This window comes from Aythya fuligula, chromosome 20 (genome assembly GCF_009819795.1).
Source record: "Aythya fuligula isolate bAytFul2 chromosome 20, bAytFul2.pri, whole genome shotgun sequence".
In the NCBI taxonomy this organism is placed as follows: Eukaryota; Metazoa; Chordata; class Aves; order Anseriformes; family Anatidae; genus Aythya; species Aythya fuligula.
Window position 1 is genome coordinate 7,187,977 of NC_045578.1, and position 26,327 is coordinate 7,214,303.

Genomic DNA, 26,327 nt, shown 5'->3' on the forward strand with positions numbered 1-26,327 from the left:
CTCCAGCCCGCTCCCCTTCTGCCATCGAGTTCAGAGCCTCCAGCCCCCAAGGCTTTCATCGCTCTGCAGGAGAGGGACCTGCCCTGGGACAGCTCGGCACGGCTCCCCCCAGAGAGGAGCGGAGTATTGGGAGGAAGCAGCGCTGCTGGTCTGCAAAAAGCAGGCACCAGATTAAAAAATTAAAACCCCAAACCATCACCCTTCTGCTCCTGGAGGGGACAAATGACACAGGGCTTTCCCTCCCCAGCAGCTCCTTACCCTCCGGGGCACCCAGTCCCTCTGCCCATGGGGGCAGCGGGGTGTGCGGAGGGCAGTGGGGGAGGCGAGGGCTGAAGTTGCCCTTCAGCGGGTGACACGAGGCCCTTGGCCTTTCCTCAGTGCCTGCCCGGCTCCAAAGCCAGCTGGAGCTGTCTGGGAGAAGCCAAATGTCTCCTGGTGTCCCGGAGGAGCCGGCCTCCCAGCTCAGGGCCTTGGGTGACTCGCAGGGAGTTGGCTGGGGCCACTGTGCTACCTGACCCCCGCAGGGCCCTGCTGGGCCACCTCGGGCTGCGCTCCAGCCCAGGCTGTGTGCACAGCCCAGGCAAGGAAGCGAAGGATCCCTCGGATCTAGAGGAGGGCAGGGAGGTGGGATCCCACCCCAGGCTCACTTCACCTTGCTCACTGCAAAATCTGCCCTGCCACAGGGCTCCAGCTCTCCCAATGGGGATTTGTGCTGCTTCCCAAATACTCCACCACACTCTAGGTTTTTTTTGCTCCTCTGCGGCTGGAGCCGAGCTCGGCCCAGCAGAGCCCGCACGGCTGTGCAGCATGGGTGCTGCTTTCTAGGCACGGCCTCGTCCGCTGCTCCTCCCACCCCATGTCCTCTCCATGCCGGGCTTTCAGCAGCTGGAGCCATTCTGCATCTTCTCACTGCTGAGCTCCTCCTGGGAGCGGGCCTGGGCCGGCGCCAGGCACCAGCTCAGACACGCCGTGCGTGCCCTGCCATAGCCCTGCCACGGGACTGCAGACAGGACCCAGAGCTCCCCTGCAGCCCTCAAGTGCCTTTTTCTCTGCTCCCGACAGCAGCCGGGTAATTTGCGGACATGCACGGCTGGAAAGGAGGAGTTTGGATTTAGCCAAAGTGCTCGGGAACCGTAAATAATGAGCTGAAAGTGGGAGCAGGCGCTGCGCGAGGGGAGGCGAGAACCTGCAGAATGGCTCGGGGAGGGCTGGCCACGTCCCCCTGGCACTTCTGAAACCCAGCTTCAGGCAGGAGGGAGAGGGGCAGAGGCACAGACCCCCTCCTGCAGCAGGGAGACAGGGGTGAAGGCAGGACTGGAGGGGCCGGGACACATTTGGCAAAAGCCAGCATCGAGGCTCACTGGTGGAAGGGGAAGACGGCTCACAAAGTCAAAGCCACTCCGGTTCTGTGCAGATTACAAGGAACAGCACTGAGTGTGAGTCAGGTGGTTTTGTTTTCCAGTTTACAGAATGCAGTCTTGCCCTTAAAAAAAAAATAGAAACAACAACAAAAAATCTATATAAATACCGTATGTACAATTTAGGCAAAAAAAAGAAAAAAAAAAAAAAGACTTCCAGAAAAGATCTTCCCTCCGGGTTGAGTGGTAGGAGTGACAGCAGAGAGGACAAAGCTTTGCATTCAGGAGGGGAATACATCATGTAACAACTTCAACAGCCTCTGGGTCGGGAAGCGAACAGAAGTGCCCGTGAGCATGGCAGGGGGAGAGGAAAACTCAGGCAGCACGAGACCAGACCAGCGTTCAGGTGGAGGGGAGGCAGCAGGAGGGCAGAGGACAGATGATATGGCCATGAACTTGGAAGGCCCACAGCAGTATTCAAGTAATGGAAGGGTTCACACCCTAACGAGGCGCTTGTTTTAGAAGAACACCCGGGTTTCACAGGCTCTGGCTGGGGTAACAGAGGATGGGGCAGCTGGCGGAGGAGCTGAGCCCCCAAAAAAGCGGGGCTGAGAGGTGCTGGGGGGCTCACAGCCCACCCCGTGCATTCCTCGCCAGCAGAACCGAGCCTGGGGGCTGGTCCTGGAGCAGCTCCATGAGACCTGCCAGCACCGTGCAGTTCCAGTTCGCAGAAAGAAAAGAAAAGGCCAAACAAAGGGGTCTTGGCACAGCCTTCACAGTTACGTGGGCTCTCAACCCAGCTGCCCAGCACCATTTCGTGGCATGGGGAAAAAAAAAAAAAAATTCAAGTCAGAGACTAGGACCTGCTTCTAAGCAACATTCCACCTTGCCGAAGCGAGCCGATAGCGTTTTGCTGGGTAAGGGTGTTCTTTTAAAACAAGCCAAAAAAAAAAAAAAAAAAAAAAAAAAAAAAAAGAACGTTTGAGGTTATCTGAGTTAATAAAAAAAATTAAAAAACAAAAAACCAAACAGTCCTGCAGTCAGAGTCACACACAGAAGAACCAACCCACACCTACATGCGCCAGGAACAGTCAAATGACAATATATATATATATATATAAAATTAACCCATAAAGTGCATGATCCTTATATTACACCTGCCCCTTGGGTGAACGCAACCACACGGGTTCTCTGTAGGAAATGGCAGCCGAGGGCTCGGGATCACATGGTGTTATAGAGGGGATTGGTTGTCCGCTTTTTATCATTGGTCTTTTTCAGTCTCCTCAAGGGGTGAGTTCTACCGTGCTGCTGCCGGGGGGCGACAGCCGGGCCCCGCGCTGCCGACAAGGGGTCCAGGAGCAGCGGAGGACCCTCCGAGGAGGTAGTCCACGTGGGAGCCGTGCCGGGAGCCGAGCTCTGCTGGCTGGAGCCACAGTCTTTGGCGTACTGAGCCAGCGGTCGCTCCACCGGCTTGCTCTGGGCAATGCACTCGGCTGTTCTGAGCTGCTCTACAAAATGCTGAGCAGGTTTGGGATCCCCGAGGGCCGGCGGGGAGGACAGGCGGTGCTTCCCCCACGGGCTCTCCAAGCCCTCCTCCAGCCTCCCCCCGCGGAAGCCTCGACCCAGGGCGACGCAGGTGAGAAGCACGGGGGGGTGGGCGTTGGAGGAGGCCGACTGCCTCTCGGATAAGTCGTCCTTGGAGAGGTCCAGGCAGTCCAATTTGGCCAAGGACGCGGAGCGTTTCATGTGGGAAGGCGTGGTGAGCCCCGCGTGCCGGATCCGTGCTTCTATTTCCTTCGCTCGCTGCTTGACCAGCCCGGGGCTGTTGCTGCGCTCCTCCACGCTGTGGCTGCTGGAGCTGTGGGGGAGGCCGTAGCACAGGAAGGAGATGTCCAGCAGGTCCATGTTTTCGGCACGGTGGCTGGATAAATCCTCGCCGCTCAGCTGCCTCGAGGAGCCAGCACTGCCCCGGCACGGAGGCTGGCTGCTGTCCCTGAAGGGGAGATCTGCATCTCCCTCAGCGCCACACGGCGCCACTGGCTCATTGTCTGTGCTCGTGCTCTGCTCGGTGACGCCTTCCAGGTGAACTACACAGGGGTAAGACGAGCGATCGGGGCTGGCTGAAGGCGTACTGGCCACCTGGGCAGAGGGGGAAGCAGCACCGGGGTGAAGAGAGAGCCCACCACCTTCCTCACTGGGGCTGCCCCGGGTGGAGGTGGCTTGCTTTTGTACCGCGTGCTCTGGCAGTGACAGATCTACCAGCGTGGGAGCTCCGGGACAGGTTGGTGCCTTCTCAGAGCCCAACGAAGGGTTCAAGTTTTCATCTAGCGGAGGGGCGGCCGCGGCCAGCTCCGCAGCCCTGACCGTGGGAGTGTACTCGATGATTTCGATTCTTTTGGGGAGGAGGGAAGGCAGCGCTGGCTCTTCCGTGCCATCAAACGAGACCACCGTCCTGCGCTCTTGCACCTCCTGCCCCGGGCTGGGTTCTGCGGGCAGCGGCTCCTGCACAGGATTAGCACGAGGTGCGGGTGGGTGCCTGCCTGCAGGCTGCTCTGCCCCCGGGGGCAGCAGCTCCTCGCTCCGTGCCCTGTCCTCTGGAGCCAGCTCCAGGGGTGGCTCCTCCGTCTTCCCCCGGGGCAGGAGCTCGGCAGCAGCGGAGTCGTTCCTGGAGTTCTTGCGGGTCGGTAAGACGCAGGCTGGGGGCACGTGCTGGTGCTCCTGCTCCTGCCTCAAGCGCTCCTCGAACTCCAAGGTGGCTCGCCGGACAGAGCCGGGGCACCACTTGGGCTCCGGGTTGGAGCTCTGCTGCTCCCCCGCAGGGCTGCTCTCCTCCAGGTCAGACTTACAGGAAGAGAGCTGCGGCGAGGAGGCAGCGTCTCGCTCAGCTTGCAGAGGGTCCCTCTCCTTCTCCTGGTGTCCAGCGCAGGCTCCCTCGCTCTGCTCCACCCTTTCTGACACCCAAAGCGCCTCCACCGGCAGGTCGTGCCCCGTGGTCCTCTTTGGTGTCTGGGTGGCGGTGGCTGAAGCCTCCTTCTGCTGGGCAGGTGCTGCTCCCTGGTTGATGGACTCGATCTCCGTGATAATTTCTTTCACAGAAATGGCGTTTTCGGAGTGGGACTGCGTGAGATGGCCTGCGCCAGGCAGCTCGGGGACCTCCTGCAAGGCACAAACAGGGGAATTACAAACGGGTCGGCTGTGCTGACACACAGCAAGCTGCCTAAAAGCAGTGGGGGAGCACCCCCCAAAAGGAACAGAAAGGACAAGTGCTAATGTGCAAGCACACAGCGATTACCAACACAGCAGCAATATTGTCTCTGGGACTGTGCGTAACATATTCCGGGCTGGATTTCCACCTGGGCTGAGATTTAAGAATTGTTATTTCATTGCCACGAATTCCAAAGGATTTTTTTTCCCTAAATATAGTTCAGTTAACCAAAAAAAAGAAAAAAAATCCAGATGCTGCTAAAAGTGCAGTTTTGAACCGAAAACGTGGAAGATTCTGCTCACGTAGGGGAGCAAACAAAAACAGAATGGCCAAGCACTGAAACACTCCCCGAGGAAAATGGCCAGAGAGGCTCCCCCAGCAGCACAGACGCTCCTGCTGCCAAATCACAGGAGAGAGCGTCGGCCTCTTGTGTTTGGAAGAGCCTTATTGCCTCACATGGAGATGGAAAAGATTCAAGCAATGCAGGGTGGAATTTAAATAAGAGAGGCTCCTAGAAAAGGATGGCCCTGGACACCATCAGTCCCTGTGAGAGCCCTGCAGGGTGGAAAGCAATTAGGACAGAAAGGTACCTAAACGCAGAGGTTGCTAAATTCTGTCAAATCTCTCTCTGCCCCAGGAGAGAAGCCAACCAGGACGTCCCTGACTCCATCACCCTGGGCCCAAACGAGCTCATTTTATTCCATCGGTGGAAGCTCTACACCTGCCCCAATTTATTGTCCCAGTGCCGGTGCTTTCCAACTAGGGAAAAGCGCCAGCTTTGTCCCATTATTTGGTGGATTCCTCAAGTCAGATGAATATCCGCGCAGGTTCAGGATGCTGGCTGGCCTCGGCTGTTCAGCTGCACTAATGGGTCAAGTCCCACCTATCCGCTCTCCTGATGTGAAACTCAAAAATAAGTTTCTCATGAGAACAGCAGACCAGGGCAGGGCAGGGTTGACTCAGCCAGCGCCCTGCCGTAGCCAGTAAATAGATGTTTAAGGAAAAAAATGCAGAAAATGGCAAGTACCTAAATAGAAGAGAAAAGGGTAAGTTATCTAGCAATCCCACCCCTGAGGGCGGCCCTGTTCACTGGCAGCTAGACCTAGAAAATCCCCTGCCCTCAGCAAGCTCCCAGCAGAACTACCCACAGCCACGTTTGAGCAGTACTTCCTAAAAAAAAACAAGCAAGTTATTTTAACCTTTTGTTGCTCTTCATCTGTGGAAGAGTCATCGGATGCCTGAGGGGAGTTTCCAGAGCTGTTTCTCCGAGCATCTGCACCCACGTCTGCAGCTGGGGGCACTTCCAGCGCGGGCACCCTGGGGACCCCATTCCTGCCACTCCCTTGCTCCTCTGTCCTGGAGTGGGAGCAGGTGCGTGACCTGCTCTCCTGAGAAAGCTCCACGAATTTCTCTAAAGCGCTGAAGAAATCAATCCTGTCTGTGCTGAGGTCTGTCACTTCGGGCTGGGCGTTCTGCTGGGGACTCAGGGAATTCTGGTTTGGGGACTGGGGGAAGTCTTTCAAGCACGAAGTGAATTCTTCCATGGGAACCAAGTGCACGTTCATATCAGGTTTGAGGGCATCTTTTTCCAGGTCATCCACCGTCAAATCCGGGAACTCGGTTATTTCCAAGGGGCGCTGGAGCTGCATTAAGGCCTCGGAAGCATGGCAGTTATCCGTGGGGACAGAATCCACGCAGCACCCTGCCGTACAGCCGTTGATGTTGTTGAGGTTCAGCTTGTCCTCCATCTGCTCAGCGTGGAAGTCTCTACACGTGAACTCCAGGTGGATCCTCCTCTCCTTCACGCACGTCTCCTCGATCATGTTGGCATCCTCTGGGAGCTGCTGCTCCCTGTCCAGCTCGGCCGAGTAGATGGGAGACATGGGCTGCTGGTTGTCGTTGGTTTTGGCCTCCGAGATCTGGTCGGCCGAGCTGGTGATCTCCTTTTTGTTCAGCTCCAGCCCGGACTTGCAGATGGGCTCGTGGTGGTCTGAGAGGTCGCTGTCCGAGTGCGAGCGCCACAGCTTGTTATGGCGCTGTTTGCTGTGGGAAAGAAGAGCAGAGGAAACACTGAGCTGTGTTTTCACATACCAGGGCCAGACCCACCTTGTTCTAAGAGGATGCAGCCTACATGAAAAGCCGTGACAAATACCAGAGTCATCAACCACAAGTGCAGCTGAACCTAAACATCTCAGGGCCAAACCTGCTGCTGGAGAGGTTGATCCAACGCCACGCTGCTTTCCAGCCCCTGAATTCCACCGCACTGTTTTGCTCCACACACACACGTACTCCCCAGCAGTGTTTTTATCAGCGTACTCAATCAATTGCAGCATTTAATTGACTACAGGATCTGGTTCTTAGCCAACACACACTTATCCATTTGCTAGCAGGTAAGCACTGGCCAGATGGGACAGGGTCCCTGGTCTTGGATGGTGGCACTGAAGCCCCATTTCCTTGTGGCTCCCTCTTTGAATAACTTCAGTGGTCAATCCCCAGGCCCTGGTAACCAGAAAGGGCTCTGTGTGTGTGTACGTGTGTGAGTGAGACAGGAAAACACAGAAGACATCCTCTACAGTCAACAAGCGGCCCCAAACACCACCTGCTTTTCCACAGGAAGGAAGGTCAAAAGTTCTCCAGCTCTTGGAAAGCCCCTTTAGAAAGGTCTGAGCAGTCACAAAGCACTGCACCAGCTTCATTATTCCCACCTGCCAAAAAAAAGAAACAGCCCATGTTCTGGGCTTACAGAGAGCAAAGGAGGCAACTTCTCGCCATGAAACCACACCAGCTGGCCACATCTGCCAGGGCTTTGCAGAGTGACCACGGCCACAGGGCTGTGCTTCCACTGCTTGCCCCTAGGAGGAGAGCAGATACCACAAAAAGTCCTCGAATCTGCAGGAGACTTGGCCAAAGCTTCCTCGTCCCCTGCTAAGCGTGAGCAGGCGCCCCCAGACACATCCACGGGCTGCAATAAGTTAATTAACAGAGGCTACTGAGCTAATTATAATGCAGCAATTTAGTTGTGGGTGCCCAACAGCTAAGGAAAATGATCCGTCGTGGATTTAGCTGCCTAGCCCCATAAACCAGCTGCAGCCTTCACGTGTGGCACAGGGCACACCCAGGTCCTTTCAGAGGAGAAGAGGAAGGTCTGGATGCTGCAGGGCACTGCTGCGGGGTGTACGTGCTCCATCCCTCATGGGTTTTGGAGCAAAGCAGGACACCAGCACCAGAACCGGGCTTGTCCATGAGGGAGGCTCCTGCTGAGGCTCCATACAGGATGGCAAGGATGGCCTGTGCCTCTGCTTGGGTGACCTGGGGAGAATTGCTGATGTTTTCTGAGCTTCACTGGTGCTTCAAGCCTTTCCTAACACCCTCCTCAAACTCTGTCCACCAGAGCTGCACCAGCTTACAGGTCCAGTCCTGCCCACGGCTCAGCACCTCGTGCTGGGGCACTTCCAGCCCTGCTGCTTCAGCGCTCAGCTGTGCCTGTGGTTTGAAAGTCAAAATTGCCTCTGTGCAAGGACAAACCAAACGTGCTTAGCACAGCCCTGACCTGCGAATCAAAACAGATGTCAGCCAGCCCCGGGTAGGTGCCTTGCATCCTGTTAGCTTGTCACCTCACGCTTCCTCCAGCCTTACAGCCTGCGAGAGGTGCTAAAAACAGGTCCAAGAACAGGAGCCCATGGCCCTTCCTGGAGCCCACAGGCACTCTTGGCCTTCTCAGGATGGGGAAAACAGCTCATGGATGTGCTAGCACTGAACCTGGAGCCTCCTGTGGCAACCCCACACTGCAGCCAGGTCTCCAGGCTCCCATGTAAAGCCACTGCTGCTGGGTCACAAACCGCACAAGGACGAGCAATGCCAAGCACTCTTTTGCTGCAACTCACCCATAACTAATAAAAGAAACAGGGCTAACTTCTCTGTCACTATCACCGGAGGGAGGGGATGGTTTAACCAGCCCCAGGAAGTACAGCTGTTCCAAAGCCCAGCACACGTGTTGTTGTGCAGGCAGGGGGTTTTCGTTTTACAGCTGGAAAACATATCCCAGTTGCTGTAAGCCCAGCACAAAACTGTAACCAGATAGTGCGAGCACATGGCTGCCCTCCCAAACCTTCCCTCTGAAATCTGAGCAGTCACATGAGCGTGAATCCGATGGTTTCTTGTTTTTTGTTTTTACCTGGCCTGGAATACCACGGGAATAAACAAGGCAGCCAGAGGGCAACGCTAAATAACAGCCAAGAAAGGGGAGAAAAAGCAGTTAGAGCCGAGAAAGGAACCGCATAAAGGAGGACCGTTTCTGCAGCACGGAGGCTATTCCTTGCTTCAGTGAAGCTTCATTTACTGCAGGCTTTTTAGCCCTCCACGCACAGATGTAATGCAGTGTTCCTGCATTTTTTAAAGCCTCACGAGTAACTGTGTTCATATGGGGACTTGCAGAGTAGGTCAGGAGCTGTGCTGCGCTCAAGTGGGAGGGGAGCCACACACCACGCAAATGTTGGCAGCAAGAAAGATTTACCTCCCGAGGAAAAAAAATACTGAAAGAGACAAGAGGAAAAAAAACATCCTTAACCAGAATGTTTGTACAGGGTGGCTTTGTACGTGTGCCACCAGCTCGCAGGCTGACAGATTACCTGAAGCTATCGCAGGGCTTGAAGATGTGGCACACCGGCTGCTGCCAGCCTAGGGCTCTTCGCAGGTGCTCACCAACCTGTGAGGGTTGCACAGGATGTCGGTGTGCTTTTCCCATCTGAAAAGCTTCTTTTTGTCCATCCAGGGCACCCCAGAGAGATCTAATTTCCTAGCCTGCCGGCGCTATGTAGCACACCACAGTGCTCAGGTCACCTCTAGCTCAGAGTTAAGCACTGACCTTTATTTACTGGTACCAGCAGTGGCATCACATGAGGCAGCCAAGGCAGGTGTGGTATTTGTCTCAAATGGTTTCCTCAGTGCAGGAGAGCAGCATTTCTTAAAATATCTATTTGACTGTGACCTATCTGGAGAATCCTGCTTTTTCAGGTAGAAAGAGTCACTGTGGCAGCCAGCATTTGGGAAACAGGGAAGAGGAAGGCATGGGAAGAGGTGGAGGACAAAGATCCTGTGGGTGCACCTAAACAGGGAATAAATGAGCTGGGAAATGCCCTCATGTTGCTCGTCTGTGCTGAGAGAGAAAGAGGAAGCATACTGCAGTGATAGGAGGAAGTCACACCAGGGGTTTGGTGTAAAAACCAGGAATCCAGACCTGGCCCAGCAGCAGAGATGACAAGAGGGCTGGAAGCAGGTGGACGGAGAAATCCTGAGCACAGAAAGGGGAGGGAGGTCTTTGCAAGTAAATAGGAAAGACCAAAGGGACAAAAGCAAGATGAGGACAGAGATGAGTGCCCTAGGTGTCCTGAAGACAGCACGTGGGTACCTGAGCTGCTGTGAAGAACAGCAAAGGGCAGGCACATTTCAACCGCACTAAGGTGTGAAATACGTGGGTCAAAACATGCACAGAGCCACCTCCTGTGGCAGGAAGGGGACAGCTTGGGTAAGTTCTGCTTGAAATTGCTCCCCTGCAAGGCACACCAGGATCCCAAACAAAATACTGTACTCTGGTGAAACACGGAGTATCACTACCTCCTTCCAGCTGATCACGTGGAGGCATTGCTTAACAGAACTTACAAGCAGATTTCTCAGAAACTTGCAATATTTATGTCTTTTTGCTAATCAGGTGATAGGTTCAGGGTTACAACACACTTGCCCATACCCAGGCCCAGCTCCAGACCAGCCTCAGGACTCCATGCAGGAATAAACACTGCTGTTGCAATGCACAGAACATCCTGTCCCCTCCCCTAACACCAACACTCACCAAAGGGATCTAAATAAAACCGCACCAGCTGCTGAGGAGGGGCATGTTCAACAGGGAACTGTAAGGCTGAGATGGAGACAAAGCGACTTCCCTGCCAAGTGATGTTACAAGCAATGGGGACATCGTTTATCTCTGCTGGAGCCTGCACAGATCTGAATGCTGCGCCCAGATAGCAGCTCAGAGGATGCTACTCTCCAAAAATAAAAACAAAAACAAACCAACCACCAACCCTAGAAGCCAAACAGGCTCCTAAAAACTCTTTATTACACACATTTTCCCAAGCTCAGCTGAGATAACCCAGGCAAACAGAGCACTATCTTCCTTCAGATAACCACGACCTTACTTAACGCAGCGATGAAAGTCTTAATTAAAATAACAGAGTCAATCATTTAAGTGTTATGACTTAAAATGGGTAAATCTGGGTCACTCTTTCCGCTCACCTGGCCAGCAGGATGCCTTGGTATTCCTCCAGCTGCCGCATGAAGCTGGGGTTGGGCTTGGTGACGGTGCGCCGCTCCTTCACGTAGTCGTAGGCCCTGTCCAGGTTCCAGCCGTACTCCTTCATGGCATAGGCAATGACCGTGGACGCCGAGCGGCTCACTCCCATCTTGCAGTGCACCAGGCATTTTGAACCATTTTTCCTAGAGCAAGAGAAAGGCAAAGAGTCATTAAGCAGAAAACACAGCCTCTGAGAAGCTTAAGAGCACAGCGACTTCTTTCCCTGAGCACTATCAAACATGTTTTCAACACTGTGGCCTTGCTTGTAGCCTCTTGGATGTGATCTGGTAATCCAATTTACAAACTGGGGCAAGACACAAAGAAAGTGAAGAACAAGACCTTAATATTCTTAACAGGTTTTGTTACAAGAGTTCTTCCAAAGCTTTTATCACAACGTGGACAAACATCAGTTGTTACGAAAACTGCTGAAGACTGATATAGCATCCCTGCACTACTGACAACACACTGGGTTTGGCAGTTGGCTAGACAAAACCAACAGTGCTATGGGCTGGTGTAAGAAACCCTGCCTACCCCCCTCCCAGACCTCTCTCCCTATTGAGAGAGATTTTTCTCATTGAAAGGAAAGCAAACAGAGCCTTTGAGTATGATGAGCAGCCGCTCTGCCTGGGGGAGGCTGGTCCAGGTAGTGCCCAAAAGGGCAGCCAGCACCCAAGGAATTCAGAAGTGTTTCTCAGCCATGAAATCAGAGGAGGGAGGTTAGCAGGCCCTTATCTGTCTGCTCCATGCACTGGGCAGCGCTGGCACAGAGCAGGATGAGAATATTTTGATTTGGCACCTAGAATTTTCTCCTTTAAGTGCCAGGTTTCTCAACTGCCAGCCATGTGAAGTACCCACAGGACAACCAGGGAGGCCACGCTCCTGGTGACCAACAAAACCCCCGAACCTCTGACTAACAAGCAGACAGTGCAAAGAAAGGGGTACGGTAACTGGTCCAACCTGGAAGATTAACAACTTCCATCACCTCACACACAGAGCTGAGGCCCAATCATTCAAGCCCCAGTGGAAAATATTCTGGGCAGAAGAACACTTGTGAGGATGACAACACTTCAAAGTCAATACTGAAGGGGAAACAGTGATGTCTTTTGAAGAAACCATCTTAAATAAAATAAATCTCTGTAACTTGCTCAAGAGAGCCATACTCAAACAAGTCAGCTTTTAAAGTCTATGAGAAATTGCCAGCACCAGCTGTGGTTAAGAGAAGACAGACTGCTCTAATGGAAATAATACTTTAAAGGCAACATATGCCAATCTGCTTTCTGACCAGTTTTCCCTTAAGGAGGCTGCTGAATTAGCTGGAGGCAGCTCATATAACTGGGATGCAGTTCTTTGCAGCAAAAAGGGACTACTTCCAACATCCACTATCAGATTACTCGGCGTAACTGACAGCTCGGAGACCTACCCAGGCATTTATCCTGTAAAAGGGAAGGGTTTGCTCTGCGTCACACAAGAACCCACTTCCAGACTGTGGGCTTCACAGTACTACCTAACAAAGCAGGGAGCAGCTTATGTTTGTGTTCAGTTTGCAAGATTTTACTTCTTACTTTTGATAAACCCTACTCGATTTGTTATTGCCTTTCCCTCCCACCAGCACACTGCAGATCCACTGCGCTCCTTAAGCAGCAGGCAAACTGTGAGATCTCTGCTACAGATCTCCACGATTTGCCTGGACTGCAACTGGGCAGAAACCACTCATTAGTCCTGCTTGTTTCTTTTACAAGCACCTGTAAGAATGACAATGTGTGGAAGACAACTCCAAACGCTTAGAAAGACTACAACATGAATAGGCAGGCAAGGAAGAAAAGCAGTTGAGAAAATCAGTAGAAGAATAATAAATGGTTAGTAATACATCTTCTAAATGGGTTTGTTCTGAAGACTTACTTTGCCTTGGAGATGAATTTGTAGGTGTCATTCCAGTAAGCCAGAAGATCTGTTGCTTCTTCATCATACACCCGAATATTGTGGTACTCAAATAGGCCCGGGAAGAAGTTATCTATTTCTCGAGTCACATTCAAAATATACCGCACCCTGCAAGGAAACAGACAGCAGATAAGAATGCAGAGCGTGCAGAGCACAGTGAGTTCAGAGACATCACAGCTGCCAGATAGCAGCTTCGCCTTGCTTTGTGATTGGCAAAACTCAAAGCATTAGAAGCTGCAGTCTTGAACATATCTCCTTGGAAATGAGGACTTAGCACAAGGAAGCATTGGCTAACGCAGACAAAAGTTTTTTCTGAGCAATTCAGAGCTCAGCCCCTGATTTAGAGCTTAGCCTCTTCCTGCATAGTCAGGTTGTTCTGCTTGCCCCCACCACCTCTCTGTTTTAAGTGTTAGCACCACCTGTACCACAGGAGCTCCTGCCCAGACTGTTGAGTTAGTGTCTGGATGCTTTCTCGAAGCCCCTTTGTGAATATTTCCCCCTGCTGCAGCAGTAACACAGAAGAGCACTGTGAGGGAGTGACATCCCCTTTCCCTAGCAGGTCTGAGATTGTTAGCAGTCAAGTGGGACCCAAGGAAACCACAGCAGACCCTTAGCTCAATAAGGGGAGTCAGTTTTGATATACTGATTCTCCATGGAGCAGAAGTAATTCAGTTCAGCAGAGTGATTAGTATTTTTTTTTTTCCCTCCCAATGGATTGGCATAAATAAGCCAAGCCTGTAAATAATGGTTTAATTGTGCAATCCTGGTGCTCAGACCCACCTGGTCTAGAGACAGGACACTAAGCTCAGGTCTGAAAGAGAGGAAAGGCAGAAAGCAGAGGAGCCCACCTAAGCCAAGGAGCGACAGGACTTGGTTTCCTCTGGGCCCCACTCAAAGGAACAAACTCTCTTTGACACGTTTTCCTTCCTGCCACAGCCCGGAGGTCCAGACTCCAGAAGGCCTCTGTAATCGCGAGGCCTCAGCCCAGAGCACCAGGCTGGAGCAAAGGGCACGGGGCCAACTCCGCAGCACCCAGCTAAGGAACTGCAGCTTGCTGCTGCTTATAGCTGTGAGATCACTGCTGGCCTCCTTCGTTTGCCAAGGGGATGTCAGTCAAGGTCAGGGAACGGGATTCTTTTACTTTAGGGTGCCTGCTTGTGGGACACAGATTTCAGAGGAAGCGAGAGCTTGTTCAGATCTGCAAACCCTTTAATGAGACTCAGGTTACACAGCAGGTAAAGGATAGAGTTTGTTGCATAGACAAGTGTTGAGGCCAAGCTCTCGCTTTTAAGCTGATGGCCTGGAGCTACTTACCCTCTGTTCTGCAAGTCTTCCAAGTTGGAGGCGTTCCATTCAGAGCCCTGCAGGGAAAACACACACAGAGACACATCAGCCAGCAGGAAGGCATGGCCAGACAGCTGGTGGAGGGATGGATGGTCACCAGTGAACCTGAGGAAGCTTGCAAGCCAAGTGTAGGTGTCTCTTGAGTAGAGGAGCACACAGAAGGGTGGTAACCGGGCTGGTGTTCAGCCCCTTATCTCACCCCATCAACCAGACCCGGCCCGAAGCAGCGGGCAGCTCTGCAAAGCAGGAGCCCAGCACCATACCCTGGCATTTCTTGTAAACCGCTGAGGAATCGACCTCAAAGATGAGACCGCTCCACCCTTTCCCTGGAGGCTGCTGACAGCTCTGCCCCACAGAAGGGAGGCTGCTGGTGTTTCAAGCCATCCAGGTGCTCTTTATACATGAAACACCCATCTCGCACATCAAAGGCAGCAACACTGTAAGCTTGCTTGATATACACATCGCCTCCCTGAGCTCAAAGCCTGTGTGAGCACAGGAACAAGCAGGCTTTACCCTGGTGAGCTAATTCTCTTCCCCAGGGCCTCCAAGCCGCTTGCTTCCTGCCCAAACACAAAGAGCTCAGCTGAGGACAAGGCCACTCAGAGAACAGCTTCCTTCAAAAGTCACGGTGTGCAGGCTATCTGCTTCACAGGCGTGCTCCTGCATCAACTACAGAGCTCGCAGAGAAGCCCTGAGCACGCACAGCCCTCATCCAGAGGTAGGCACACACCCAGGGAGGGCCGTGTTACTGTTCTGCCAGCGATCAAGGACAAGTCTGGTGTCTCCTCCTGACACAATAAACAAGATGTCTTATCCTGATGCAACAAACAAAACGCGGCTGAACTACTTCCCAAGAGAAACCTTCATAATGAGGGCATCGCTCACAGGTTCAGCACAGATGGGACTCTGAATTCTGAGCAAGACAAAGGGGGGCAAACATTTCATGCCTCGATGGCCCAGATTCCAGCAGAATCTGCCTGTGGCCACAGACCTGGTCAATCCCAAAGTCCAGAGCTGCGCACAACCTGAAGGAGGACCATGAGGCTCTGTGGTGTGCTGTTCAGTACTTGCCAACAGATGTATTGTGGTTCTTGGTGTACCACACTAGCCCCCAGACTCGCTTTTATGTTGTCTCCTTCTGGCCAAGGAAGGGTCAATTTAATTCAGACCCAGGAAGCACCAGTTTCCACAGGTATGGAGAACAATGCTGCAGTGGGTAAAGCCTTTTCTCCTGTCCTTTGATCCACAATCAGCAACATCACCAGGTCTCCCATTTCCTGCTGTGTTATTTTAGCACTCCCTACGTAGGATCCCACAGGGCTCTTGCCTCCACCCGGTAGGAAGCAGCTCTGGGCCTCCCCAAGACCTCACAGCACAGCTCTGCCCTGCGGTACACACGCTGCTGAATTAAACTGCTGCTCATCAGCACAGGGCCTGCTTGCAAACATTTTATCCCACACATTAGCCTCAGCCCTCCTCCTTGGTGTTGCCTGCAAACTTTATTTAATCGTCTTGTTCCCATTAAACGTACTCAGAGCCAAGACTCCAGGCTCTGCTTTGGACTGAGCTGCCTGCGCTGCCTTTGCCTAGCACTGTAATCCTGTAACAAGCCTCTCCTGGGAACACCTAGTCCACAAAAACACATTACATCGGAGGTACTTGAAGTTTCCTGGCTCCACCCCACCACAATTTCTTGGGAGCACTCACATTAACATACCCCATCCCTTCTGAGCCATAGCATTAAGCTTCAGGAGGCTGGGAGAGGCCGTCTCCGTTTGGCCAGACCAGCTGGTCCAAGAGGAATGGCTTTGTTTAAAGCCGAGCCAAGCTCGCAGGCTAGGCAGCCCAACCAAACCTGCGTCCGTTCCTCCAGGGCTGGGAAATCCAGCGGAGTGCTGACTCACCAGAAGGAGGTGTAGCAATTAGACAGGCCCCAGCAGCAATGAAAGGCAACTAAGCAAGCAAAACATTAAGAGGCGAAACATTTATGTTTCCTTAAGCGACTGATCTCCAGGATTCTTGGTTCGACTCCTCCGCTCCCCCTGGATCGCATGAACTCAGAACTTTCCATACTGTAAAAGTGTCGTTCCACCTGAATTTTACACAGCCTGTGCCAACTGCTCCCCTCCCTCTTTGCTGTAGCTGAGTCCTTCCCAAGAACTTGATGTGTGGGTACCCTGGCCAGCTGAAGCTACAAAATGAGTCTTACATCAGTGGAAACAGCGCCGAGAAGTTAAAATTGAAGACTTTTTTTTTCCATTTCACCCTCTAGTGACAGGGACTACAGACTGGCTGGTATTTGGTAAAACTTAGCACAGCCAAGCAGTGCTCAACAGCCCTAGTGTTTTGTGTCTTGCTTAACATTATGTGACCTTGGGACCAGCCACCCTCTCCTTTGGAGATCCCTGAAGTTCCTCCAAAGCCCAGTTTCACCCATGACACGGTGAGAAGGGCTAGGTGTGCTCACAGCTGGAACTCTGTGGAACTTGCTGGCAGACTTACCAAAAAGACGTGATCAAATATCTGCGTGGGGCTGTCCATCTGCCCGAGGATCACTATCATTTCATTGTCTATGAACTCTTTGAACTCCCGCAGGTTGCACACCATCTGCATCTCCAGCTCAGTGCGTATCTGGGTGGGGAGGAAGAACGCAAGGAAACCACGTGAAGTTTTCTCTTTTGGTCTTTTCTCATGGCCAAAAGAGCTCTCTACTTTGTGCAACAGTGCCTCCGGTGCTGCTCCCTCCCCACTCACCTCTTTTGATGTGATGTTCTCCAAATCTTTCTGCATCATGATCTCCCTTAACTTGGTCTTTATTAGCCGTTCCGTGCGTTCCCGCTCAGTCGGGCTATCACAAGAGAGAAACAGAGTCAACAGGAGGGGAAATGAACCAAACTTAGGGCACTTTTAAAACTGGCATTGTTCAGCCTGGATACCCCACAGAGTCTCAGATACTCCTGCTACTTTCCCCAAGCACATCCTCAGCTGAAAGGAATTCAGGTGACTGTAAAGCCTGGTTTACATTCCCAGTTGTATATGAAAGAGACCAACTGAACTCTCCTAATCCATTGTAGTCATCCAGAGACCCTCTGGTATTTGGTAAAATTTAAATTGGGAAGGCTGCATTATACTCTCTGGAGCAATATCTGAGCCTCTCCCTACCTTTCTTGGAAAGGTAACAGCTCCAGAGTTCCTTACATGGAGAGAAGAGGGCAGCTAAGCCTCTGTGCATTCCTCCAGCCTCTGCTGCCAGGGGCCTTATCACCAGCTGCAAAAATAGCCTGACTAACACCAGGGGAAGTTGCAACAGAGCAGCAGCACAGAGCTGCCTGACCCATCACCATCTCAGAAGGGGCCCAGCGGTAACATCTCCCACCACTTTTCTGTTCCTCTGAAAGGCTGCCAGGATGGCGACCGCACAGACACTTCTGCTTTACAAGTGCCCAACTGGTGGGTCACAAATAAAAACCATCAAAGTTCCTGGTGCCTTTAACCTCAAGCATTTTTCCAGGAATCGATTAAGAGAATGCTGCCCAGGTGTCCCCAGGAGATAATTCAATTCCTGCCACCGGGGAAAGGGTGGGCTACCTAAAATATTTTTTATATATATATATATATATATGAAAAGCTACAAGAGTATTAATCTGACACCCTGCCAAAACTTCTCAGCCGCCCTCCTCATACATTAAAAAACAATCAAGTGTGAAGACCTGTTCACAGCTGAATAACTGCGTTAGCATTGTTATTCACTCACTGAACTCCAACAAAATGAGATCTCTGAGAGCATAAATCAGCCAATGGCACCGTTACACTGGGAAAGCAGCTGGGGCTTGTGAAGTCATTTCTTCTCCTAAAAACCAGGCAACTAAGCCCTCATACTTGGCAACACATCTGGACACAGAGTACTTTGAGGTTAAATGGTATCAGTACCATCAGCAATTACTAATTACAGAGGTTGTAACCCTTGAATATTGACAGCCTATAAATTCTGCCTTTCCAAACTGACTACGCATCTACGTCAGCCACTGTTTTAGACCATACATCACCAGACATCCAAGCATTTAGCTGGAGACAGCTTGGGACCTACAGACAGCCCTGTTCCATGCTTAAAGAGCTCCTCAGAGCCAAGAAAACTGGCACTGCTCTTTGTCCTCATTCTCTCGTGTATCAGATGGATGCCGAAGAGGATGCTTCTGAGCTCACAGACTCAGAAGTCCCTACCTAAAGGCTTCACACCAAAACGAACCGTGTAAGGAAAAAAGACCATGTTGTTCCAAACATGTGCTGAGACACGCTTCAGTGTAAGAGCAAAGTCCAGAGAAACCTGTTCCTTCCAGACAGCACCAGGCCTGGAAATCAGAGGACAAAACTAGCAAACAGGAAGGCCCAGGCAGCAGATTGCACCACACCTATCTCTACTGCAGTAACACAGCACTTACCTTGCAAAGATACGAGAGCCTAAAGCCCAAGGTAAACAAACAAAATGTAAACAGAGGCTGGAGGAGATGGAAGGGAGCCCCAAGAGGGCAAAAAACTTCCAGCACCGGTGTTTACCTAACCAGGTCCGTTTATTACCTTGAACAGGAAATCTCTCCTCATTAGTACCTAATTAAGAGCAAAGTCTGTGCAACCAGGCTTCCTCTTCTGGAGACTGCACTGCTCAAAAGCCAAACACCTCTGCTCAGCGGAGCGGGACCGACTTACACATCTGTGAAGAGGGCGGGCGAGTCGGGCCGGTGGGACTGCACATCTTGCATGGCATTCCACTCGTTGACCGACGACTGGTCGGAGTTGATGTGGCTCTCATAGTAACTGACCCACGTGAGGAAGAGGCTCCCCGGGTAGTAATTGTTGCTTCGCGCCACTTCACAAGCCTTGTGTAAACTCTGCAGGGCAGACCTAGAAAGAGGAAAAATACTTGCAGGATTATTTCTTCCTCAGGCTGGCACTGAGCACAAAGCAGCTGCCAAATCCCGGGTGCTGCTTGCGACCCAGTGGGTACAAAGTTTGGTGCTACCTGGGCAGGGGCTGTCCTGCAAGGATCACCACACTGCAAGAGCCTGCTGCCTTAACTGAGGTATGCCAAGACACACTCCTCTTGCCCGGATTGCAGCAAAGATGCCCAAAATTCAGAGGGCAGAGGCACCTGTGTCACTGGCTCCAAAACCAACTGCCTAAGTTGTGAATATGATGCACAGCATTTGTGTCCCATACGGGTGCTCTGACCGATCCTGCAGTGCTGTCACCTCTCCATATGCAGGGCAGGGACATCCAGGAACGAGACATAGAGAGCTGCACACCCAAGGGTTTAGGGCTTGACTTCACTGAGGTGTTTGGGTGTCTGCCCTCCCTCACTGCATGAGGGATGTTAGAAGTTTCTTCAGCTGCTGCTGGGAAACAAATCCCTCTCCCCTATTTTTAGCTTGTTTTAAATCTTTGACTGTGATCAGAAGAATCCAGGTCAAAATCACTGGGGTGACACAGTAGCATGACACTCTGACGGGGGATGTATTTCTGCAATGCAAAGAAGCTTGAGCCAGAAATACTTTAATGGCCACTACATTCTTACATGAACCACCCTAAAAGGAAAGAAAAATGCAGGCAGCTTCTCTTTCCTTCTTGCTATCACAATGTACATGTCTCACTGAAAACAGAGACTCCTAAAATACATCCAGCGTGTATTTCCTTATTTACGTCAAATAAAATATTTCAAATGCATGCTCGCATTAATAGCAAGTTCTGCTTTGGAGAGCTTCAAAGCAGCAGCCCTTTGCAAAGAAAATTGCCCTATTCCCTCCTGCCCCCAGCTGCAATGAAGGCGCGGCTCCAGCAATGTTATGAGCTCGCTGCTGCCTACCAGCACTCGCAGGCTTTTCTTTTTTCCTTTGGCATCAAACTTCCTTCCCTGTCTCTGAAGGAGACTGCTGGCTGTTGAGCAGGTCTCAGGATACCCGTAACGCAAAGCAGCACCTGCTTTTTAAGAGCCCGAGAAGCCAAAACACCTTGGAAAAAGGATCACTGGGACAGATTACAGTAAGTGCTTACCACATCGCCTGTACAGACACTGGCTTGAATATGTGAACCCTGTTATCTGTTGATACGCTGAACCCACTGGAGAGAAGAAAAAAGGCACAGTAAAAACGTGTTCCAAAAGTAGGTTTTCCGTTAACAACAGAGTTTGTAGCACGCTAGAACAGCAAAGGACTAGCCCTATGTGCACACTGCTGAGTTCAGCTAGCAAACAGATCAAAATAGCAGGCTAAAAGCTCTAAAGTGACTTTTTTTTTTTTTTTTTAAGCGGCTGCTGTTCAGGAACAAAACTAAGACAGGGGCACAGTGCTGGGCTGTGCTGATTACCTTGGCAACACAAATTCAGTGCCACAGCTGGGAGCAACAGAGTGCAGCTAAAGTGATCCTGGGGCAGCTACCAAGGAAAGAAAAGTCATTCCAAGCGCTGCGCCGGACAGCCTTTGTGACTGGCACAAACAGGAGCCTGCAAGTCAGGCGTCTGCTTGGCAGAGACGCATCATTCTTACTTCATGTTCAGCAGAGCGCTGCCTGCTGCAAGCGTGGTGGAGGAACACATAATAGGATCCCTTTAAGAAGCTTTCACTACACACCCACTCAGCAGCAAAAGCTCCTTTACTCCAGCTTAAACACACACACACGAGCCACTGTCTCGGTGCGTGTTTATTCACAGGGAAGTCAATTATGGGTGTTCCCTGTGACAGCCGCTGTGATTTAGGGGCTTTCAGTCTACCAACCCGGGACAGGTCAGTGGCAGGAGGCCTGCTGGACCTGCTCAGGCCCTGACATCATTTAAGGCCTCCTCCGCACCCCATACTGCATGGGCTAAGACCCTCTGCTACCGACCTAGAAGGTACAAAGGACACTCACCCGTCCCCATCCAGGTGGATCAAGGTGTCACTCCACAGCGGCAGCACCAAACCCATTGTACAAGTGCTACTGCAATGAGAGAGAGGAGGTCAGGGCATCTACGACAGCACCATGCAATTATCCAGATCTCACAGCAATGGTTGCAGACGTTTGTATTCATTAGGAAAAAATAAATAAAACAGATCCCACGATTGCTTCAGGAACAAACAGAGTCAGTGTTGTTTTCTACAGGTGTCTGGCACGGATTATCAACCAGACACAAGGTACAGCAGTGCTTTTTCAACCAAGCTTAAAGGGTTAACATAAACCCAGGGGAAAAGCAAACAGGATTCAGAAGCAGCAAGCTCCACACAGGTCAGAGGAGGCTCTCAGTGTTGGGTCAACTCAAGGCTTTCTTTACAGATTAATTCAGCTCAGGCTCAAGTGGTAAGTGGTTTGGTTCTCGCTCTGATCTTGCAATCCCCAGCTTTGTTTTCTTGTTTGTCCCTCGGCCACAGGTGCTGGGAACTGGGACCAGTGTGGTGTAGTAGTAGGGTGACTCCCTCCTGCACCTACAGGCTGAGCACAGCCACCTCTTGGTGATCCTACTCCTCTCTTTGCCCTCATGGTCACCTGCTTTCTGCAAGGCTGAGCAACAGGCCAATTTCAAAGCAGAAATCAAGCGATGAAAAAAGGCATGGGCAGAAGAACCCCAACACAACCTGCAGCAGGCTGTCAAACAAAAAAGCGCAGTCTTAAAGCTGCAAAATCGGTCCATAATCGAGGCAGCATCTTGGAGAAGAGTCAGAGCCACTCGCCTCCTGTCCTTAGGCTTTGCTCTAGCTGCTCTCAGATTTCCACCAGCCCTAACAGCCCCCATCGGTGCCTGCAGCTCACAAAAAGTAGGCGAAGAGGGCAAGACGTGAGGCTTCGGAGGGTCAGCAGGCACGAAGCCCTGTAAACGCACACGCCTCGGAGCGACCGGTGCCCAGCACAAGGAGACACTGCGGCACGCAGCTATTTCTGTTGACAACATGAGATGAGCTCATGGAAAGATGTGTTTTTAAAAGGCTTCCCAAGGTGGCCGGGGTATTTTTAGTGATACTGTTCAGCAACCGCTTATCAGAGACCATAGCAACAAGTCTATATTGAGTTATAAATACCGAGTGGGCTAGGGGAGGGAGGATCAGACTGACCATCCACAACCTCAGTAACTCTAGGAGAAAGCTGAAACAACCCCGCTATGTTATTAAAGCCCGGATGCCAGCGAGCTCTCAGCTATCAAAGGTGGCTGTGCTGGTGTATCACAGCCAACAGCGGGTTCCAAGCTCACGGCAACCTGTGCAAGGACAAGTTATTCTTATACTACCCTGAGAGCATCTCTGAGCTGCAGCTGTGCACGCACGCACAGGCAGGGACCCGGGAGCCAGCGGCAGCATTGGGCTGTTCCCCCTTTTCAGCAGGCATCCCTTGAGCTGAGCATCCCAATCAAGCCACTCGAAACTAAGCATGGTGGCTGTTGTGCTCAGCAGGCTGCTGGGAAGGTCATTTCATGGCCAAATAGTTCCAAAAGGTTTCTAGTGACCCTGCTAACTGCCTGAAAGTAATTTCTACCAACTGTGGTCATCAGCAAGATTCACTTCCATGTCTAAAAACAGAGCTAGAAAAAAAAGTGCCTGTACTAAAACTTCCAAAATGTTTTGCATATTTTTTTTTCTTATGTAGACCAAGATTTATTTAAAATTCGTTTAAAGATCTGTGCTCCCCCATGCCCTCTCCAAAGAGTCCCCCTCTAAACTTCTGCTGCTGGGGATGCTGCCTCCTGGCTTGCAGTCACTCCTGCAGCAAAAGCTGCTCCCAGCCACGTTCTCCAGCCCTTGGAGAGGTGAGCAGCAATTAAAATCGATGAAGCTTTTGCTAGAGCGATGACACACTAATGCCTGGGGAGAACACGCGTTGTGTCAGATGTGCCATCAGCAACCCTGACATTCCCATCGGGCCCTTTGTGCCTTGACCTTGGCAAAGCGCTGCCTGGCAGTCGATTTCCTAAGTGCTCTCCTGAACCCTGATGTCCAGCTTCTCAAATCACAGCTTTGCTTCTTTGCATCCAAGTCCCCCCTGTGTCTCATGTGCAGATACAAGGGTGAGGGACCTTGCCTTTCAGAGACCACTTAGGGCTCTTAATGTACTCACTCAGGCCTGAGACTTGGAGGAAACGCTGACCTGTGCTGTTTCCCTTTTTATTTTTTTTTTTTAAACTCCTTTCAATTCTGGAATCCTGTTTCTGAAAAAAGGCATTAGGCTGGAAAACCTGAAGCAGCCTCCAGAAAGCAGATACCAGCCAGTGGTTTCTGCACTTGACCCAACACGTGGTGAACACAAGGACTTGCCCACACAAATAGCACACGTACCTGTCGTTAGAAGAGAAATCCATCCCGAGGACGATGCTCTCCTCCGTGTCTTGCCTGCCGTTGGTAGACACTACCACCATGTATCGGGTGCGGTTCTGGTACGTGCTTTCCAGTCTTACAGCCTAAGGAAACGAAGGAGAGAGGTGAGCAGTGCAGGCAGCAGGACACACAGCACTACCTTCACGAGCCACCTTTCCATGCTGAGCGGCAGGCGCGGAAGCGGTGACACAGCTTGCACGGATGTGATGGCCCGTACTGCTCGGCCAGGGAACCAGCAGAGCAGGGAGAAGTGACTTGCTCTTACACACAAAGCTCTCCTCGACAGCTGGGGTGCTCCCAGGGCCTTAATATACTTTTTTGTAGGCCTGCTCCGTCCCACCAAGGCTGCGTTGAAGCAGCAGCCTACACGGCCCTGGTTTATGCACCCTCACGGAGCATTATACCTTCAGCAAGGCTCAAACACGCTTTTCACCCTCACAGGGTTTTGTTCCCAGACAGCTGAGGTTCCTGTAGCACTGCGCCATACTCGTGCAGCTAAGTCGTGAGCATCAGACCAATGAGGAAGTTCCTGAAAGCCTGAACCAAGGCGTAACGCTCCTCCAGGAGCCAAAGGGAAGTGAGAACTGAAGGGACTCAAGCAAGTTGTACAGACAGACTGTTGTTTTGCAAGGAGCCCGGGGAAGGGAGCTCAGCTTTGTGAGCCTTGCCTATCCCTATCTGCAGCAGACAACGTTTTACTTGCAACACTTTTTGGACTCCTCACCCCTCGCCTATCCACCAGCCAGTTCTCAGCCACGAGATACAGCCAAACCTACAATAGAGGTTAAAACAGCACATGGCAATTAAATCAGAGCTCACTGTTTCTCTAGGGCAGGAGAAAATGCTGAGAGCAGCTTGAAAAGCTTCCCAGTGTTGCGGGGAGCAGCAGCCCTGGTGCTGGGGGTGGAAGAGCAAGTGCAGGCAGAAGTGTTCACTGCGCTTTCTAGACTTGTCCTATTAGTCTGAGACTAACAGAAGGTACCCAAAGGCTGATGCCAGCGGACAGATGTGCTCTGTATAGCAAGACTGTGCCCCACCCCGTCTCTTTAGGGTAAGTCATGCTAAAACCAGCCTTATTTTCCTCCTTGAGCCTTGAGTCACTGGGGTTCCTTTGGGAAGGCGGCGGATCAAAGCAGGCAGGCCTTCGAGGTGTGTGTTCTGCCAAGGGAGGCTGTTTCTACAACCAACCACTGGCAGCAAAACAGAAAGGGTGCTCTTCAACCTAGAAGAGCAAGCAGTCACCGAGGTCTCGGTGGTTAGAGTCAGCATCGACATTAGGATCCAAACCTCAAAGAGCAAGGAAGATTTGCCTAAAGCAGGAACAGGCAGCCAAGAGCTGCCACATCCAGGGCATCCCCACGAGTGCTGTTTGCTGCTCGAGGACAGTGCAGCAGCAAGAGGATTACCATAATCTAACTTACTTTGCTAAACCAATTTGGCTAGCAGTAATTAGAAGTGTGGCTTTAATGCAAGACCCTTTAGCAGGGGACTGGCCAAACAGCGACCCAAGGTCACGCAGCTCCACGTCACTGGGGGAGGATTTCCAGGGGACCAGTTAAGAGAAACAGGGCATGGCTTGTTGAGGCTCTCCAGACCAACACTTCCATCCTTCCCTCAAAGCAAAGGGCCATCAGTGGAGCAGATAATGCATTCTGCTAAATTTGCTGGAATAATGTAAAAGTGAGCTTCATGTTCTAAACCAGCCAAGCTCAAAAGTTACTGTGAGAGGTTGAATATGCTCAGCAAATGAAAATTGGATGCCTAATCTCTTCATTAAGCACTAAGTCCTTATGCTTACCCAACAGTAGGAGTGCACCAAGTAACTAAATGGTCTGCTGCCTTTTAAATTAAGACATTTGAAATCCCAATCAACCTATGGAGGATGGCCTAGCTTCAGAGACCATGATGACATGGGAAGGTTTCTCTACAGCTCATCTGCACAGAGTCTTCTCCTCAGTTTGGTGACATTATTTATAGTCTGTTCATGAACAAGAAGTTCTCTGCATCCTTCCAGGATCAGCAATGTTTTGCTTAAGTTTTACGCTCACCTAAACACAAGCCAGCTTTAGCTTTTGTTGCGTTCCTGTTTCATCAGAAGCGTTGAGTATTTTACCTGCCCTCATGAACAGCACCTTCCAAAGTGTAAGTTCATACTGACCTTTCATCTTTTTGATGCTACAGGATAGCAGGTGTTTCAAACAGGATCACAGTTCTCACTGGGGCATTTGATTTGAAGGCAAAAAGAAGAGCTTGAGTCTTCTGAAGTATTCTTTTATTATTAAACGCAGGTAAGTGAACAACTCCCTGCTCCGCTGAGCCCCAGGAATACTTTACATCAGTTTGTACACTTTCAACTCCTTTTCCTCCTTCCTACTGATCTTACACTCACACCATTCCTCTGATTCTGCTCATTTGGAGCTAAAAGCTCTGCTGGTAGCTCCAACAGAAACAAGAGTTGTTCCAGAACTTAAGTGTAGGTTTGTAGAGGATTGGATTCCTCCGCTGCCCTCTGAGCTGTGAAGCCTGCCCTCGGAGTGACAGCAGCCAACACAAGAAGACAAGAATGCATTTCTCTGGGTACTGTTTATATTTCAAATCTCATTTGTATCTACTATTTTATGAGAGAGTCTATTGCAGCTCTGCACACCCTTCGTTCGTCAAGAATCAATTAAATTCAAGTAGACTATCGAACTTAACCTCATGCAAGATTTCAGCATTCCAAATGTAGCTCTGAACAAAAGGGTTTATGTCTCAGCCCACAAAGTCCTCATTCAGCTGTTAAGGCTAATTTGTCCCAAATCACACAATGTAGC

At 51.3% G+C, this 26,327-nt stretch overlaps 1 protein-coding gene across 1 annotated transcript in view; it reads right to left on the reverse strand.

Annotated features, from left to right (window-relative positions):
* Positions 1-2,395: 2,395 nt before the first annotated feature.
* SSH2 (slingshot protein phosphatase 2) overlaps positions 2,396-26,327 on the reverse strand; it is a 43,121-nt gene continuing 19,189 nt past the window's right edge. The window contains exons 4-14 of the mRNA XM_032201192.1: positions 23,476-23,597; positions 21,086-21,154; positions 20,234-20,299; positions 18,893-19,087; positions 16,943-17,036; positions 16,691-16,819; positions 14,159-14,205; positions 12,806-12,952; positions 10,849-11,049; positions 5,763-6,606; positions 2,396-4,514 (exon numbers count right to left, since the gene is read on the reverse strand). Of these exons, the coding sequence (XP_032057083.1) occupies positions 2,580-4,514; positions 5,763-6,606; positions 10,849-11,049; positions 12,806-12,952; positions 14,159-14,205; positions 16,691-16,819; positions 16,943-17,036; positions 18,893-19,087; positions 20,234-20,299; positions 21,086-21,154; positions 23,476-23,597 (3,849 nt within the window). The 3' untranslated portion in view covers positions 2,396-2,579. The remainder of the gene's footprint in view (positions 4,515-5,762; positions 6,607-10,848; positions 11,050-12,805; positions 12,953-14,158; positions 14,206-16,690; positions 16,820-16,942; positions 17,037-18,892; positions 19,088-20,233; positions 20,300-21,085; positions 21,155-23,475; positions 23,598-26,327) is intronic.